The sequence below is a fragment of the Enhydra lutris genome, unplaced genomic scaffold (genome assembly GCF_002288905.1).
Source record: "Enhydra lutris kenyoni isolate GAN:26980312 unplaced genomic scaffold, ASM228890v2 scaffoldscaffold2, whole genome shotgun sequence".
Classification (NCBI taxonomy): Eukaryota; Metazoa; Chordata; class Mammalia; order Carnivora; family Mustelidae; genus Enhydra; species Enhydra lutris.
In genome coordinates, this window is record NW_019154086.1 from 72,126,221 (window position 1) to 72,142,507 (window position 16,287).

The following is a 16,287-nucleotide window of genomic DNA, read 5'->3' on the forward strand; positions in this document are numbered from 1 at the left end:
AAAAAAAAAAAAAAAAAAAGCCTAAGCTGATGGTCTGAAATCAGAACTTCAGTCTGCTTTATCAGGCAGTTCTCTATACCCAACTGTCCCTTCTCTAGTTTTCCAGTTATGGAATTCTAATGCCATATATTCACAAGATTACACCTTATGTTAATTTAATCCAAAGAAAACTGTTTTCTTGAGTCTATAAGCCTTTAGTAACTTTCAATTTATCTGAACCTTATTTGGTTTGTTGGTTTAGTCTCTGATTTTACAAATTGTGTTGATCTTTACTTGACTTTAATATTCAGCAGCTGGGTCTTATTAGAAAAAGAGAAAAAACCATTAATGTGGCATTATCACAGAGTATACTGAGCACATATGGGACAATGCTGTTTTTAACACTATATATAATTGTATGTCTCATATTTAATTTAAATTTCTTTGTAACTGTTCACTTTTCATACCACTTTACGTAAATATAGTGGATAAACATGAACTATGATTATTTTTACATCTGTATTCCAAGGTAAACAAATTATATGGAGGCAAAAGGCACTAAAGAATAAAAAAATTAAATAAAATGAAAAAAGTGAAGTATAATGAAAAAGGATGGTTGTGAACTTGAAAGCCTTCCAAAAATAAAAATTTGTTGAAGTAATGAGGTAAAGAAAAGTGGATGTAATACGTATACTTGAAAACTGATCCTTTTGCATTACCATTATGACGTGTTTCACCAAGAAGCTCAAGTTTTGGAAGTCTAGTGACTTTGGGGGTTCCCCAGCCAACTAAGGAAAAAGAAAAAGATTTTAAAACACTGTTAAACAATGTCTCTTTAGGTCTGTTGAGAGGATCCCTCCCTTGACAGGAACGTATATAATATTCGATGTCAAGTCATATATGTATATGGAATGACACAATATGGAATATCCACAAAGTTATTTGAAATAGTTTTTATTTAGAAGTGTAATTATAGGCTGGTAACATCTGCTTTAAGTTTTTACTTATCTTTGTCAAAAATATAAGCATCTTCACCACCATCAAAAATTACCGTAGGCTACTATTCCAAGCCCTAGCAAAGGCTAAAACAAATGTTTACTAATAAATGAAATATTAGAAACAAGTCTTAAAATAATTCCCAAAGGAAAATGTTACCACCTAAAGCCTTCTAACAGGGTTAAAAGGACACTATAAACATATACATTTAGATATTTATTGAGCACCTATGGTATGTGAGGTACTGTGCCTAGTACTGAGAAATTTCTCACAATCACCACGCAGTTAGCACATACAAGTGTTTTACATGCAATATTCCTTTTAATCCTCACAACAATTTAGAAGGTTAGTATGTATGTTGGAAATATATTGGAAAAATTCACACATCTTGCTTTCAAATGATAACTTTCAGCATGAAAGATCTAACTTTTTAAAAACTTCCATTAGCCATCCATTCATTAAATTTAAATTCCTTTTAGCAATTTGGGGACTGATATTTCAAGTAGGACTTGAATCCATTCTAGGAAGTGGTTGGGTAAAGTGTTCTTATTAATTTTACACACTATTTTCTACTTTTAGAAAATACTTTTTTCTGATTAAAAAAAGGAAATATATACTTACAATAAATTTTGAACAAAGTAACATAGAAAACTTCCTTTTTCATAAATTCACAAAATAGTAAACATATTGAATAAAATCACAAAATTTCTTTATTTTTCCTTATTTTTTAAAGCAGTATTCCTAAATTTAGTATCAATATCAATTTACTCACCAGGAGGAGGAGGTGGGGGTGGTGTTGGACTCTTAGGAGCAGAGTCATCTGTATTAACAGGTTCTACACGGTGACTCCTTTTTATTCTTAGTTTCTTAGTTTTCTTTTTACTGTTATCTAAAAGAATATAAACATGGAACTATATGCCTCTGAGAAAACATAATCTTCTATAAGAAAAAGAATGGACCTAGAATTTCTATTCATATTATCATTACTAGAAAACTACATCTTCAACTTTGGAACTTATTACCAGTAATGAAATGTAAATCTGCCTTTACTAAGAGTAAATTTTTTTAAATGATTACTTATTGAATAATTGATGAATATGATACAAACAGCAAAAAGCCTGTATTTTAAGTTTTATAAGTTATTAGAATACAAAAAAAGTTCACCATTCCAAAAGTAACTTACATTTTTTTCCAAATGTCATATCAAGTAAATATAATTGTTTAATTGCAGGGATGTTCATGAAACTCAGAATAGCCCAGAGAAAGGAGAGAGATGTTGATTTCTCTCGTAGAATATATGGAATGGATTCCAGGTATAAACAGTCCAAAAATAATTCTTTGAAATGTGAAAAAAGACCCCAATCAAATTTAAATATATTACCCATTGAAATAAACCCAGATAAGTTATGCAAAATCACATTATTAGAAACTGCAGAATTGAATCTGTGTTCTTTCTAAAAAATAAACTACAGATTCTCACTTAAATACTTACAAACAATTTAAGGACATTTATGTCATTAACATGTAAATTTTAACAATGAAAACTGGTAAGGCATAGTAGTTAAATAACCAAACACTAAAATTAATGAAATATTTTAATTGACAATCCCAGCTGCTTAATTTACATATATGTAATACATTTAGTAAAATGTGAATTATCTGTTATATGAGAAATAGCCAACATCTATGAAATCTACAAAGCAGTGAGAAATATAAACATGTTTAGAAACACATTATTTTTCTAAATAAATTACTTGTGTCATTTGAGACATTTTACTCCAGAGAAAAACAAAGACATCATTTTACAATTAAACCCTAAGCTTAACAGCTAAGAAAAAGGAAAGAGTCCAGAACCATGCAGTATTTCAAGATGGGAATAGTTCAGGGTCACGAAGAGCACAGGATAATGGGCAGATGGTATGAAGCAGGCTCTCAATCTCTCCAAGTCCCTGATTTCCTATTCAAAATAATGGGAATAATATACCGTAGGATTGTTATGTTAAATAACATAATCCTGCATTAAATAATAAATCTGAAGCTATATTCTATAGCATAAAATATATTATTACTATAGTTATATGACTGACTATCTTAAATCTTCCTATGCTATACTTTTAAATAATCTGCCAAATCTTCTGCTCTTTAACAAAGGGTATTAGTGTTCAAAAGTTCTTTCAATATATTGAGAGGCCACTTTAAATCTACTTTCTGTTTAACTCTGTTAACAGAACTACATGGGTAAGAATATGGCTGTCCTACCTTCCCAATTTATAAAAGGTATAATTTTCAAATCTAATTTTTATACAGCAAAATATCCGTTAGCTAATCTGAACCTCAGGGATTATGATCTTATTTTCATAACCTTCCTGATATTGTACAAAAATTCTTACATATAATGAAACTATACTGCTAACTAGAAGTCATAAGGAAGTAATGATCATTGGGTCATGTGTCAGGCTCTGCCCTAGGAACACTATAGGATTATTTTTATTTTAAGTAACCTTAAAACCCTGTGGAAAAAAAAAATGATGCTAAATCTCCCTTTTAAAGATGAGGAAACTAAGATTAAAAACAATACAGTGCAATATAATAAATACCCTGATTCTATCTCAAGTGGTCTGATTCTGTCTATGATACCAAAGACAGGAATTCCTGTTAAATCACATAGCCACTTAGAGAAAGAAAAGCAATTATGAATTGAAGATTTTGTATATTAAAATAAGAGGAAAATGGCTATTGACTTTAAAAATGTTCAACTGAGTATGTCGTATTCTGCAGAAATAGCAAGTCAATAAAAGAAATGATGCTGACTGTAGCATTATGAAGTTTAAAATAAAACTCAAAAAAACCCCATCAAAGTATCTTCGAGGTTAAATACATTCCAAGGACTCCTGGGACTATGCTATATTCCAAGTTCATGAAATAAAACTGGAAACAGAATTTTCTGTTGAAATTCTTTTAAATTACAAAGGACTACATTTTAAGCCTTTATGAATAAAAACAAGAGTTAGCAAATTCACTAACAAGAAACTCAAAACCATGAGAAAACCATGACAAATACTGCAACTAGAGACAAAAATATAACAGTACATTTTCTGTGAAAATAATCATGAAAAATGAGACATGTACTGGTAAGTCTTATGTGTATGTGTGTATTATAAATACATATATTTTTAATAACTAGATTTATCACCTGATTCTGATGATCGCTGGTCTGTCTCATCTTCATTCTCCAACTGCTGTGTTAATGCCTCCTTATAATTTTCTACTATTCCAAGCTCATTGTTTTTTTGGCTACTGTCACTGATCTGGCTCTGTGTCTCTATTTGCTCATGCTCCACTTTACGATTCAGGGGGCCGCCATCATGGTCTTTCTCCATATTTTGTCTCTTTTTTTCTTTTTCAAGTTTTCTTTCATTCTAACAAAAATGAAATATATCATTTTTAATCTTATAGTTATCTAAGATAGTTTTAAGGAAGAAATCTTATAATCCAAAAGCATTCTGTAACTTTGGGGTACTGTGATACTTCTATTAAAAAATTATTTGTTGAATATATCACTAAAGCATACTAATTGGTAATCAGTAAAATTTCAGAAAACACAGATAGTATAAAGAAAGAAAACAAAGAAACAAATATTACCAGTAATTCCACAATTAAGAAATGATCTCTGTTTGGTGCACAATCACTAAGAAGTGTTTTTCTTTTCCTACCCACACACATACAGATATATACCACCCACAAACACACATAAATGTGACTGTCTCTCTTTATATACATATTTATGATTTGTTTTTTAAACAAAAAAGACTTGAAATTTTTACTTAAGAATATATATTTCTTTCCTTGTCAGTGAATACATGAAGTGCTTAGAATAGTACCTGACCCACAATAAAGTGTTAGCTGTATGCTATATGCTATATGCATTAGCCATTACTACTTTCATCAATTATATTATCATTTTGAATGGTTATAGCATAACTTAATTTACCAACTCCTAATGAAGAGACAAATTATTTTCAATTTTTCATTCTAAAAAATACAATTATTGAATTGTTTTTTTAGAATGAATTCCTAACACTGGAACTATTGGATCAATAAGTATTGGGTAATACACTGCCCGTTAAAAAAGTTAAAGTCAATTTACACTCCAGGCAGTGTTAGGAGAGACATTTCCCCATATCTTCTCCAATACCTATATATTATCATCAGTCTTTTACATGTCCACCAAACTAAAATATATATATTTTTACCTCAGTGTTAGTTTAATTCAATTTAATTATTTTTTACTGCTAGTGAAGATGAACTATTAAGTAACTTTATTGTCATTTTTATTTTTTTCTGTCGGGAACTATCCATGGTAACTCAAAACCTTTTTTTCTATTAGATTCTCATTATTTTCATAGGAATTTTTAAAGGTTCTTTTTTTGTCTTACGTGTCTCAAAAATTTCTCATTAAGGTTTGTTCTTTGCCTTTAACTTCGTAGAACAGATGTTTAAAAATTGATATAATAAGACTGATCTGTTTTTCATTTCATGATTTGTGGCTTGACTGTCAACCATGAGAGACTGTAGACTCTGAGAAACAAACTTGAGGGTTTTAGAGGGGAGGGGAATGGGCGGGATGCGTGAGCCTGGTGGTGGGTATTAAGGAGGGCATGTATTGCATGGAGCACTGGGTGTTAAACATAAACAATGAATCTTGGAACACTACATCAAAAATTAATGATGTACTGTATGGTGACTAACATAACACACACACACACACAAAAAGTTCTCCTCCAACTATATACAAATGTTCAACTATATTATATGCTAGTACTTTAATTCTTTTTTTTTTACGCACTTAAGTCTTCTAGAGTTGAATTTGGTACACTCTGTTCATTAATTTTACTTTTTTCCAAATAATTGTTCATTATTCTAACTCCCTTTTTTCTCAGATTTGAAATGTCACCTTTATCTTATAATAAGTGCTCATGCATAACTGGGTTTGATCGGTCTATTTTGGAAATAATACCTCACAATTTTAATTATCTGTGGTAAAAATCAAAGGAATGTAAAGTTTCTCTAAAATGCAAACATTTTAAAGAAGAAGTTTTATGGAAAGAAAAAATTTGCTAAGTAAAAAGAAGACTTTAGGTAATTTGTTTTCATTTATTTCATTTCTTTACTGCTCATATTCTTAAAATTAACACAGTTTAAAAGCTTAATAACTGTCTGTACTTTCTGCATGCCACAAATTAGGTTCAGGGACTTTGAATTTAAGGTATACTATGCTATACACCATTACTGTTCACATCTTTATATCATCAAATATACAATGTTGGTAGAAGCACTAAGGCCATCTAAGTAATTTATAGCCATGATACTATAAAATAATCAGTCCTCATGTACAAGGTGAGCTTTATTACAAATATAGAGAAAATGCATGTTTCAAAGTGAAAAGTCAATCTTGATTTCCTTCCTCTATCAGTATTTTTTAAAGAACATACAACAAAACTTGGCAACCATAGTATTTAACAGGATAGAGATAAATCAATAGTTCAAGTTATTAAGACACCTTTAATGTACTTAGAAAAGCTCTACTTAAGGTAAATGTAGTGGGGTTAATAAAAAGATTAAATACAATTAACCTTCTGTTATCTAAGCAACTTAAGATAAACTATCTCATATTACCAATTATTCTGCAAAATAAAGCAATACCAAAACTATCCAATCATCTTCTTACCTGTGGAGCTGCCTCCCTCCTCAGCAGCAGCCCCAAGGAAGAAACAATCATCCACCTTTCCAGATGAGCACCTGTGTGGAAGGAGGCAGTGACAGGGGAAGAGGAATGGAGAATATACAGGTGGGACCACCAAGCCAGCTGCCACATTAAGTTCTAAGTGAATGGAGATTTACGAAGCTCTGCCTCTGAGGAGGCACGGCTGCTGACGGTAATTAAAGCAAGGGCCAATGTGAACTCTGGTCACCAGCAGAAAATGAAAACGAAGATAGAAATATACAGACACACACACACACATAGTCCCTTAACTTCTTCCTGGTTAAAGTCTAAAAATTAATTTTGGTAAAACTTCTGACAATTAAAATTAAAATAAATGATATTTGTATATAGAAGAACTTAACTATAGTTTCAAACAATCTGAAGTATCCTGGGAAAATAATTAGGAAATCATTTACATACTCTAAAATGCATCATAAGCATTTAAACAGTACTTTTAAGGGATAGTAACAGCAACACAGGGAGAAAGACAATGTAAATAAGAGTAAATACATTACTATCATATGAAATAAGTGACAAAAAATTATTTATCAGGACAGTAACAATGACAGTTTCTACATTCAATCTTCATTTTCATTCTCAGTTAATTCAGAAGTCAGCTTTCCTTTTTATATTAGATCAAAAAGCAAACTTTAAGAAGAAGAAAAATGAATCCATTTAATTTCTTTTAGAAATTATCTCTGGTAAAACACTTCTCCCACCTCCTTTCTCAACTTCCAATTTCATAACTTAAGTTATAAAAATTACATTTGCCACCGTCCATACCTCAAGGATGACAGATGCTATTGGCTGGAAAGGATTAACGATAATTGGTTCAGGGTCCAACTCAGCTAGGCTGCTGGTTCCATTCAGTTCCGCCTGCTCTCGCTCTCTTTGTTCTCTATTGTTTGAGAGAAAAATTTGGAATTCCTTATGAGAAAATGCTGAACCATGCTTAAGAACACTTGCAATAGGTTTAAGGCTATTAAATTGAGTAAGTTAAACATCTGGAGATGGTTTTAAATTACTGAGAGACTTTCTGAAATCCTAATGCAGATAATAGACCTCTTAGCCCCATGTAAAGATTATCATTTGAACTTTTTATTTGAAGTATAGTTGTTTCAGTTGTTTCAGTTTCAGAAGTACAACATAGTGATTTGACAAGTCTATACATTATGCTATGCTCACAAGTGTAGCTACTGTCACCATACACTATTACAATATTCTCTGCTATACTTTTCATCCGATGACTTACTCATTCCATAAATGGAAGCCTATACCTCCCACTTCCCTTCACCCATTCTGCCTGTCCACCTCTCCTTCTCCCTACAACCATCAGTTTGTTCTCTGTGCTTATAGGTGTGTTTCTACTTTGTTTTTGTTTGTTTTTAAACTACACATGTAAGTGAAATCATGGTATTTGTCTTTTTCTGTTTGACTTATTTCACTTAGCATAATACCCTCTAGGTCCATTCATGCTGTTGCAAATGCAAGATCTCATTATGTTTTGTGGCTGAGTAATAATCCATAGTTGATCCTTTGAATTAAAACAAAAAAATACTAACAAAAATAACATTCCCTTTGACCGACTTCTTAATTTCAGTCTATATATTCTATATAATCAATTCCTCAACTACCCTCCCAAACAAACACCAGCCTCTTCATTGATGTTAACGAATAAATAAGTTCTCTAGTTAACACCCTTCTTCAGGGCTGTGTCAAGCTACATGTCACAAATGAGCTGGATAACAATCATTGCTGTGTAAAAGTAGAGAAACTATAAAACTAAATTACCCAATATCACTTAGATTAAAGAAGTATTTCCAGATTAGTTACTACTGAAACACTTACTATCACTGTTATTTATAGTTAACATTGCCCCAGGCATGAAGAATAACTTACTTTTTAAAACAAGTAGCTGAAGACAGAAAAATAAGTACTGTAGATCTGCAACTACACTGTAAGTACGATAATGTGAATGCTCAATACTATGACATTTGTTAATTATGTTCTATTATGGAAAGATATATCCATTCATTCTGAACAAAGGAAGCCCAGAGTTAGATTTATTACCTCTGTGACCCTGGACTTCTATATGGATCTTTAAGCCTCAGCTTCCCTGTAAATGTGGATAAAAACATCTACCTCATAGTGTTGTGTAGACAAAGCACTCTGTATGTAAAAGCACTCTGTAAGCGAACATACCTACAAGACAGTAATTGCTCTTAATGTTGTTCATTTATTCCTACGTAATTTCAGGTAATCTAGTACTGACATACTATTTTCAGGTATCAACAACAGCATGTTTTACTGTTTTTCAAAAATATCTGAACCTATTCCATTGGATTTAATTAAATAAAAAGGGTTTTTTGTGTGTTTTTTTTTAATAACTGTTTTCTAAATGCCAATTTACTTTTAATTTCAGAGTCTCTTTGCTCAATAAGACAGGGCTCAGACCACAAGTTACATGGCTAGGAGAAAGGAGGAATGGGTAACAGAAAAGCCTGCCATAACATGATCTAGAATATCTTTATGGAAAAGGTAAAAACTAAAAAAAAAAAAAAAAAAAAATGACTAACATTAGACTTCATTTATCTAACTCTTTTTTTTTTTGGTTCTTTTTGTTTGCGTTCTTAATGGAGGAAAAGCAAAAAAGTCTTCAGAAAATAAAAGGTAAACCTCCTTGAATGACTTGTACTGAGCTTTGTATCATGAAAATATGATACACTAGGATAGAGAAAACCAAAGATTCTCACATTTACTAAAACCTCCCACTAGTATCAAGAAAAACCTAGATGAATGATCTGCTCATATTACTGAGCACGTGGGGATGGAGAGTTATCTCTAAAAATATGTAAGTCCTTTCACTGAATTAAATAAAAGATACCAGTAATCAAAGGATTTCCTCAGCAGTGAAGGAAGCATCTCACAAAGGCATCACCAAGGGTAATTAGTGGGTTCTTGCCTACCAAACTACAACTATGTTAAAAGTACATAGGAGGCCAAAATTAGATAGATAGAAGACAACTTTGTATCTTACAGGAACTCACTCAAAAATCTTTTCATTTTAGGGGCTCCAGTTTAGTCGGTTAAGTGTCTGACGCTTCACTTCAGCTCAGGTCATGATCTTACTGTTGAGAAACAGCTCCACATCGCATTGGACTCCATGCTGAGCACAGAACCTGCTTAAGATTCTCTCTCTTCCTCATTCTCTGACCCTCCCCCGCCCTCATGCATATGCATGAATGCGTGCACACGCTTATGCTGTGCTCTCCCTCCCTCTTTAAAAAAAAAAAAAAAAAAGACATCTTTTCGTTTTGGGGCACCTGCACAGCTCAACTGGTTAAGTTTCCAACTCTTGATTTCATCTCAGGTCATGATCTCAAGGTTGTGAGATCCAGCCCCACATCCGGCTCCATGCTGGGTGTGGAGCCTGCTTAGAATTCTCTCTACCCCTCGCCCTCTACTTCTCCCTATATCCTCCCTCTTTAAAAAAAAAAAAAAAAAAAATTATATATATATATATATATATATATATATATAGAGAGAGAGAGAGAGAGAGAGAGAGAGAGAGATTACAGATATCTTTTCATTTCTCCCCTCCCCTACCTCATAATCCAGTGGAGAAAGAAAGATGAATCATGGCATTAATTACTGAACTCAACTTCTAATCAAATCTGTGTACTTCCTTACACATTCAGATTATTATAATTTTATGAAGAATTTATATAATCCTTTTTTTTTTAAATTCAGAGTTTGCTAAATTCCATTTAAAAGTTTGCTTTCAAGCACTATATTTTTTAAATAATTTTAAGGAACATATTTTAAAATACTGAGATATTGCAATTTAATCTGCTTTCTGACAAAACTAGTGTAGAAGATCAGATTTTGCTTCAGTTGACAGATCCACTAACAGCTTACCTTCTATCTTTGCTTAGACTGAAGAAGGAATTCTCAGTCTATTGAAGTATTGAGCCCAATAATTCTTTGTGTGGGATGTGGTCCTGTGTGTCACAAGATATTCAGCAGCATCCCTGGCCTCTACCCACAAGATGCCAGTAGCACTCCAGCTACCCCATGTGACAAGTAAAAATATCTCGAAACATTGCCAAATGTCCTCTGAGAAGCAAAATCACCCCATGGAGTGAGAACCACTACACCAATAGTACTCAAAAGAAGAGATAAAAATCTTCATGTTCTGGTATAATAATACCTAAGGAATAAATTTAACTATTATAACATCACTAGAAAAATTAGAATCCTACCACCCAAACTTGTAAGAGAAAAATCCACAGAAATAAAAACTTTACCCAGTATCTTCATATAGCAAGAGGAAGCTGACTAGATAAAACTATAAAGTTATTCATAAAGCTGTGATGTTCTTTACTTTGCACGTGTGCTGTGGCACAAATAAATCTACTTGCCTCTCTTCCCGTAATTTTCGCACTCGTTCAGCCCTTTCTCGTTTCTCTTGTTCTTCAAGAGCACGCTGTTCCATTGTGTCCCGTTGGATGCGTTCATTTAAGGCATCAAAGTCTCTTGCAATGATATGTAGCAGCCAATAAAGGCCTTTTTTAATGGACTTGTCAATTTTCTTTCCATATCCTAAGACTGCAGAACAAGGTTCCTGAAAAAGACCAATTCATTTGGCTCAAAGATTAAAACTAAAAGCTCTCCACAAATATCTGTTCATAAACCATTACGTATAATTACTGGCAAATCAAAACTCATCATTAAGTTAATTATATGAAGCATCTGCTTATTTAATTTACAAAAGACATCTTTGCAATGATCACTAATATAACATTAGTACCTATAAGGTGAAATATTTCATGGATTACATCTGTAGACTATAAGACACATTATGACACAAGAAGTCAACAGTGCCAGTTATAATTTTAAACAAACTCAATGGAAAGGCACCTGAGTGGCTCAGTCCACTGACTGACTGCCTTCAGCTGGGGTCAGGATCCTAGGGTCCTGGGATCAAGTCTTTCATGGAGCTCCCTGCTCTGTGGGGAGCCTGCTTCTCCCTCTGCCTCTGCCTGTCTCTCTCTCTCTCTGTCTCTCATGACTAAAAAAATAAATAATCTTAAAAAAAAAAAATGGAAGACAAAAGTGTTCTGCCAAAGGAAAAATACCCCTACTTTAAAAAAAAAAAAGGGGGGCAGTAAGTTTTAACTCCTTATATGCCAGGGAATTTACAGCAATAAATATCTTTTAAGATTGACAGCCTAATGGTCATCTTCTGAAACCAGAACGAACAACTAAATCCTGTCTACCTTTTGTAAGATTGTAGGATAACTCTCCTGATACAATTTTTCAAAACTCATTATAACCTCTCCCATCATTAAATTTTATATTTATACTTTACCAATCTACAAAATTTACAGTATGACATGTTTGCATAACTTAACAAGTCCTATCAGCAATATCTTAAACAAAAAAGCAAATCTAGTCTTTGAAATCATGAAAGTTTATGGAAGTAACAACTAAACAGAAACCATATGTTACATTAAAGCAAATAATATCAATAGAAGAGTGAGAATGTGATTTCCTGGGTAAAAAAAAAATTATTTTGTTAGCTGTCTACCACTTAATTGCCTATCACCTCCATAAAAACCAGGCTATGCTGAACATATCTCGTAGGGCAAAACCCCCAAAAACTTACTATTTGACATAGGCACTTGTGTTCATTGACCAGTTTTTCCAGAGATAGGCATTCAATCACATCAGCTTCTCCTAAAGCCCCTTCCTTGTCTTGTTTATTTGCCAACCTAGAGAGACATAAATGAAGTAGTTTTATAGCAAATACATAATCATGAAGCTACTTAAAACTATTTTGATTATGTTCTTCTTATTCCAAATATTTAAGCCTATTGATTACAGAACACACTGGTTCAAAAGTGTATTATAGTATCTGGGAACCTGTGTGGCTCAGTCAGTTAAGCATCTGCCTTCAGCAGAGGTCATGTTCCCAGGTTCCTGAGATTGAACCCTGGCTCAAGCTCCCTGCTCACAGGAGAGTCTGCTTCTCCTTCTTCTTCTGCCCCTCCCCCTGCTCATGCTAGGGGGAATCTCTCTCTCTCAAAAAAATAAACAAAATCTTTTTTTAAAAAAGTACTGTAGGGGCGCCTGGGTGGCTCAGTGTGTTGATCCTCTGCCTTCAGCTCAGGTCATGATCTCAGGGTCCTCGGATTGAGCCCCCGCATCGGGCTCTCTGCTCGGTGGGGAGCCTGCTTCCCCCTCTCTCTCCCTGCCTCTCTGCCTACTTGTGCTCTCTCTCTAATAAATAAAATCTTTTAAAAATTTTATAAAAAAAGTATTGTACTATCTATTTCATTATTTTTTCTTGATTTATTACTGCTAAAGTAAGTTTGTAAGAACTGGCCTAAAAAAGGCAAAAATCAACTAACCAGAAGTGTTAAGAAAACAAACAATAGTTCCATAGGCCAACAACAACAAAAAAACTACAAAAAGAAAAAGAAGTGGACTTCCATTGCCCTGAACCATCAATTCTAACTTTCACACTAATTATGTCCTTATCTTCTCAAAATACAAACTGTATCCTGTTTTAAACAACCAGATAGTTATACTGAGCTTGTAATATATGAGCTCATCTGTATTTTCAGTGTGTGAATGGGTCCACATAAATGTGCAACTTACTGGAGAGGTAGGGTCACTTTGAATTTACTGGGCATAATAGCATTGGGCATAAAAACCATGATGTTCAGTTAGGAACAAATTGGGGGAAAACAAAATGAAAAACCAAAATAAGTTATCTTAAAAAAATAGGAATTACTACAAAATAACACTGTTTGCCTATCAGATGGCAGAGATTAAAATAAAACACTGTCTTGTCAGGGTTTGATAGACATTTTGGAGGCAAAAATATATTATTTAATAAATATATAGAATAATAAATCTAATGAAACCTTATCACCTACCTTTAAACATTATCAACATTAGGCCATTCTTGTTCATCTACAGATCCTCTACTTTCTCTGCCCAGTTATGTTACTTCACCCAAAAATTTTAAAAATTTTTAAAAATTACCATAATACCACTATCATACCTAAAAAAACTAACATTCCTCAATCTTTTTTATAATGTTATATCCAAATTCAGATCCAAACAAGATACACATTACAATGTATTCATTAAAATCTTTTTAATACTATCCCCAATCCCATCACTTACACCCCTGCAACAACACCACCACCACATTTCCTTCCATGACATTTATTTAAAAACAAGTACCATTTCTATAGAATTTCCTGTGTTTAAGATCCAACTATCTTATAAGGTCATTTTAACATGCATACCCAATATTTCCTATATCTGTAGTCAGATGCACATCTGTAGATGTGACATCTGCAGTTAGATATATAGGTTGGACGAGTTTCAAGATGAAATCTTGACAAACATATTTCACAGATGGTGCTGATAATGAGAAGGCACAGAATATCTAGTTATAGAACATTTAGTGATTTTAAATTGGATCAGTGGATTTGGCTGGAGTCAGTTTGATTCATCCAAAATAAAGTTCCCCACTAAACTTTCTTTCATCGAATGATTTTAACAGCCATTAATGACCTTTGCTTAATTTCATTATTTTATAAGAGCTTATAAAATCATGATTTTTCTAGTTCTATATTCCCTCTGAATTTACTAGCTGGATTTTGTTCAAAAAAAAAAAGTAAGCTTTCATCAACTACTTGGTAGGTCTTACTTAAATATGATTCAAATGAAAGTCAACATAAATGTTTTGATCCTTTGCCATCATTTCTTAGTTTTCTTAATAAACTGGTGCCCTATCAACCTCCAAATTGCTTCCTTTGGTTTGTGAAGGGATATCATTATGAACTCACGGGTTTTAAAAATGTATTTAATGTGTTTCAATTTATTACAGTCATTGTTATGTTTGAGGCTCAAAGTTATCCATTTTTGGTCAGTGGGAATCCCCTTTGAACTAGCTCCTGTGCTCTTTTGGTGCAACTCCAATAGGCTTTGATAGCTTCTTAGATTAAAAAAAAAAAAAAAAGTCCCAGACCTGGAATCATGAATTTCTCTAAAGAGTCCTGATTCGGGGTGCCTGGGTGGCTCAGTGGGTTAAAGCCTCTGCCTTCAGCTCAGGTCATGATCCCAGCGTCCTGGGATCGAGCCCCACATCAGGCTCTCTGCTCTGCGGAGAGCCTGCTTCCTTCTCTCTCTGCCTGCCTCCCTGCCTGCTTGTGATCTCTGTCTGTCAAATAAATAAATAAAATCTTTAAAAAAAAAAAAGAGTCCTGATTCTTTTCAGTAAGGAAGGAAATGGTACTTTAAAGATCATAATCTGGGGACTCTGGGCATTTATTGCTATTAATGCCATTGCTTCTAGATAGGAAAAATGTTTTTTGTGAGAAAGAAAAAAAATTAAATCATGAGCCCATATTGATTTTTCCATTTTAAAGCTAATATTATGTTTTACTTAGCTTGATTGTGTCTCTTCTTTTCTAATGTTTGAAAACTACAGTTCCTAATAACACGAACATTAACTATTTCCTTATATTATAACATATATGAGTTTTAACATAACAATATCAGTATTATTACTAAAAATCCTACTAAATTCAGGTCAAGATCTCTTTGTGATTATTTTTGTCTCTAAGATAGATCCCACAAAAGATGCATGGGTCAAAATACTCTAGTTTTAAAATTACTTTGAATAATCCTTCTCTGTCTGGCTATTCCACCACCTAAATATGTACCCGGGTTCATTTGTTTCAGGCTTCTTTTGCCTTTTAGAGATAGAATGTTTATATGGTTCCAAATTCAAAACTATAAAAACAAGGTACAATCAGAACTATTTTCCATCTCTGTCCCTTTTCCTCTCTCTGTTTCTTCCATTCTCTTTTAGGTAATAATTTTCATTAGTTTTTAGTTCATCCTCCCACTGTTCCTTTTTGAAAATATAAACATGTATATTGGGGAAATGGTATTTTAAAGTACATAATTTGGGGACTATGGACTTTTGGGTTGTTTCCAATGATTTGTTTTCATAAAGAGTGCTGTGAAAAATAAGTGTGTGAAGGAGTTATTTCTTACTTCGGGAACAGATTCCAGGAAGTAAGACCACTAAATCAAAGAATAAATGCAAATGTTATTTTGATAGATATTATAGCAAAGTACCTCCTCATACTCTTAAATCATAACAACTCAGTAAAAAAGGGAAGGTAAGGATATTTAGTACTGTGAGATAAATTTCATTTCTAATACTTTTTATAAATATTTCACTGGTAAAAATTAATTTTGACTTGTTATACTGATATCATAAACAGTATCACAGATTGCTGCACAACTTTGGGTTTTCGGCACTGAAACTATGCAAGTAACTTATTTTAAAGTTAAAATAGCAGATATAATCTCTGCCTCTCTGCCTACTTGTGATCTCTGTCTGCCAAATAAATAAATGAAATCTTTTAAAAAGGGGGGGGGGCGCCTGGGTGGCTCAGTGTGTTAAGCCTCTGCCTTTGGCTCAGGTCATGATCTCAGGGTCCTAGGATCAAGCC

The 16,287-nt window shown here is 33.0% G+C and overlaps 1 protein-coding gene across 3 annotated transcripts in view; it reads right to left on the bottom strand.

The window, feature by feature from the left end:
- Positions 1-16,287, bottom strand: part of LOC111152096 (ADP ribosylation factor like GTPase 13B) — a 71,366-nt gene that overhangs the window by 10,287 nt on the left and 44,792 nt on the right. For 2 of the 3 annotated variants that reach the window (XM_022510405.1, XM_022510418.1), the window contains 6 exons: positions 12,408-12,513; positions 11,161-11,363; positions 7,523-7,637; positions 4,169-4,394; positions 1,748-1,864; positions 699-767 (listed from right to left, as the gene is read on the bottom strand). In XM_022510405.1, coding sequence (XP_022366113.1) covers positions 699-767; positions 1,748-1,864; positions 4,169-4,394; positions 7,523-7,637; positions 11,161-11,363; positions 12,408-12,513 — 836 coding nt within the window. The remainder of the gene's footprint in view (positions 1-698; positions 768-1,747; positions 1,865-4,168; positions 4,395-7,522; positions 7,638-11,160; positions 11,364-12,407; positions 12,514-16,287) is intronic. The other variant, XM_022510412.1, reaches the window with a different exon arrangement.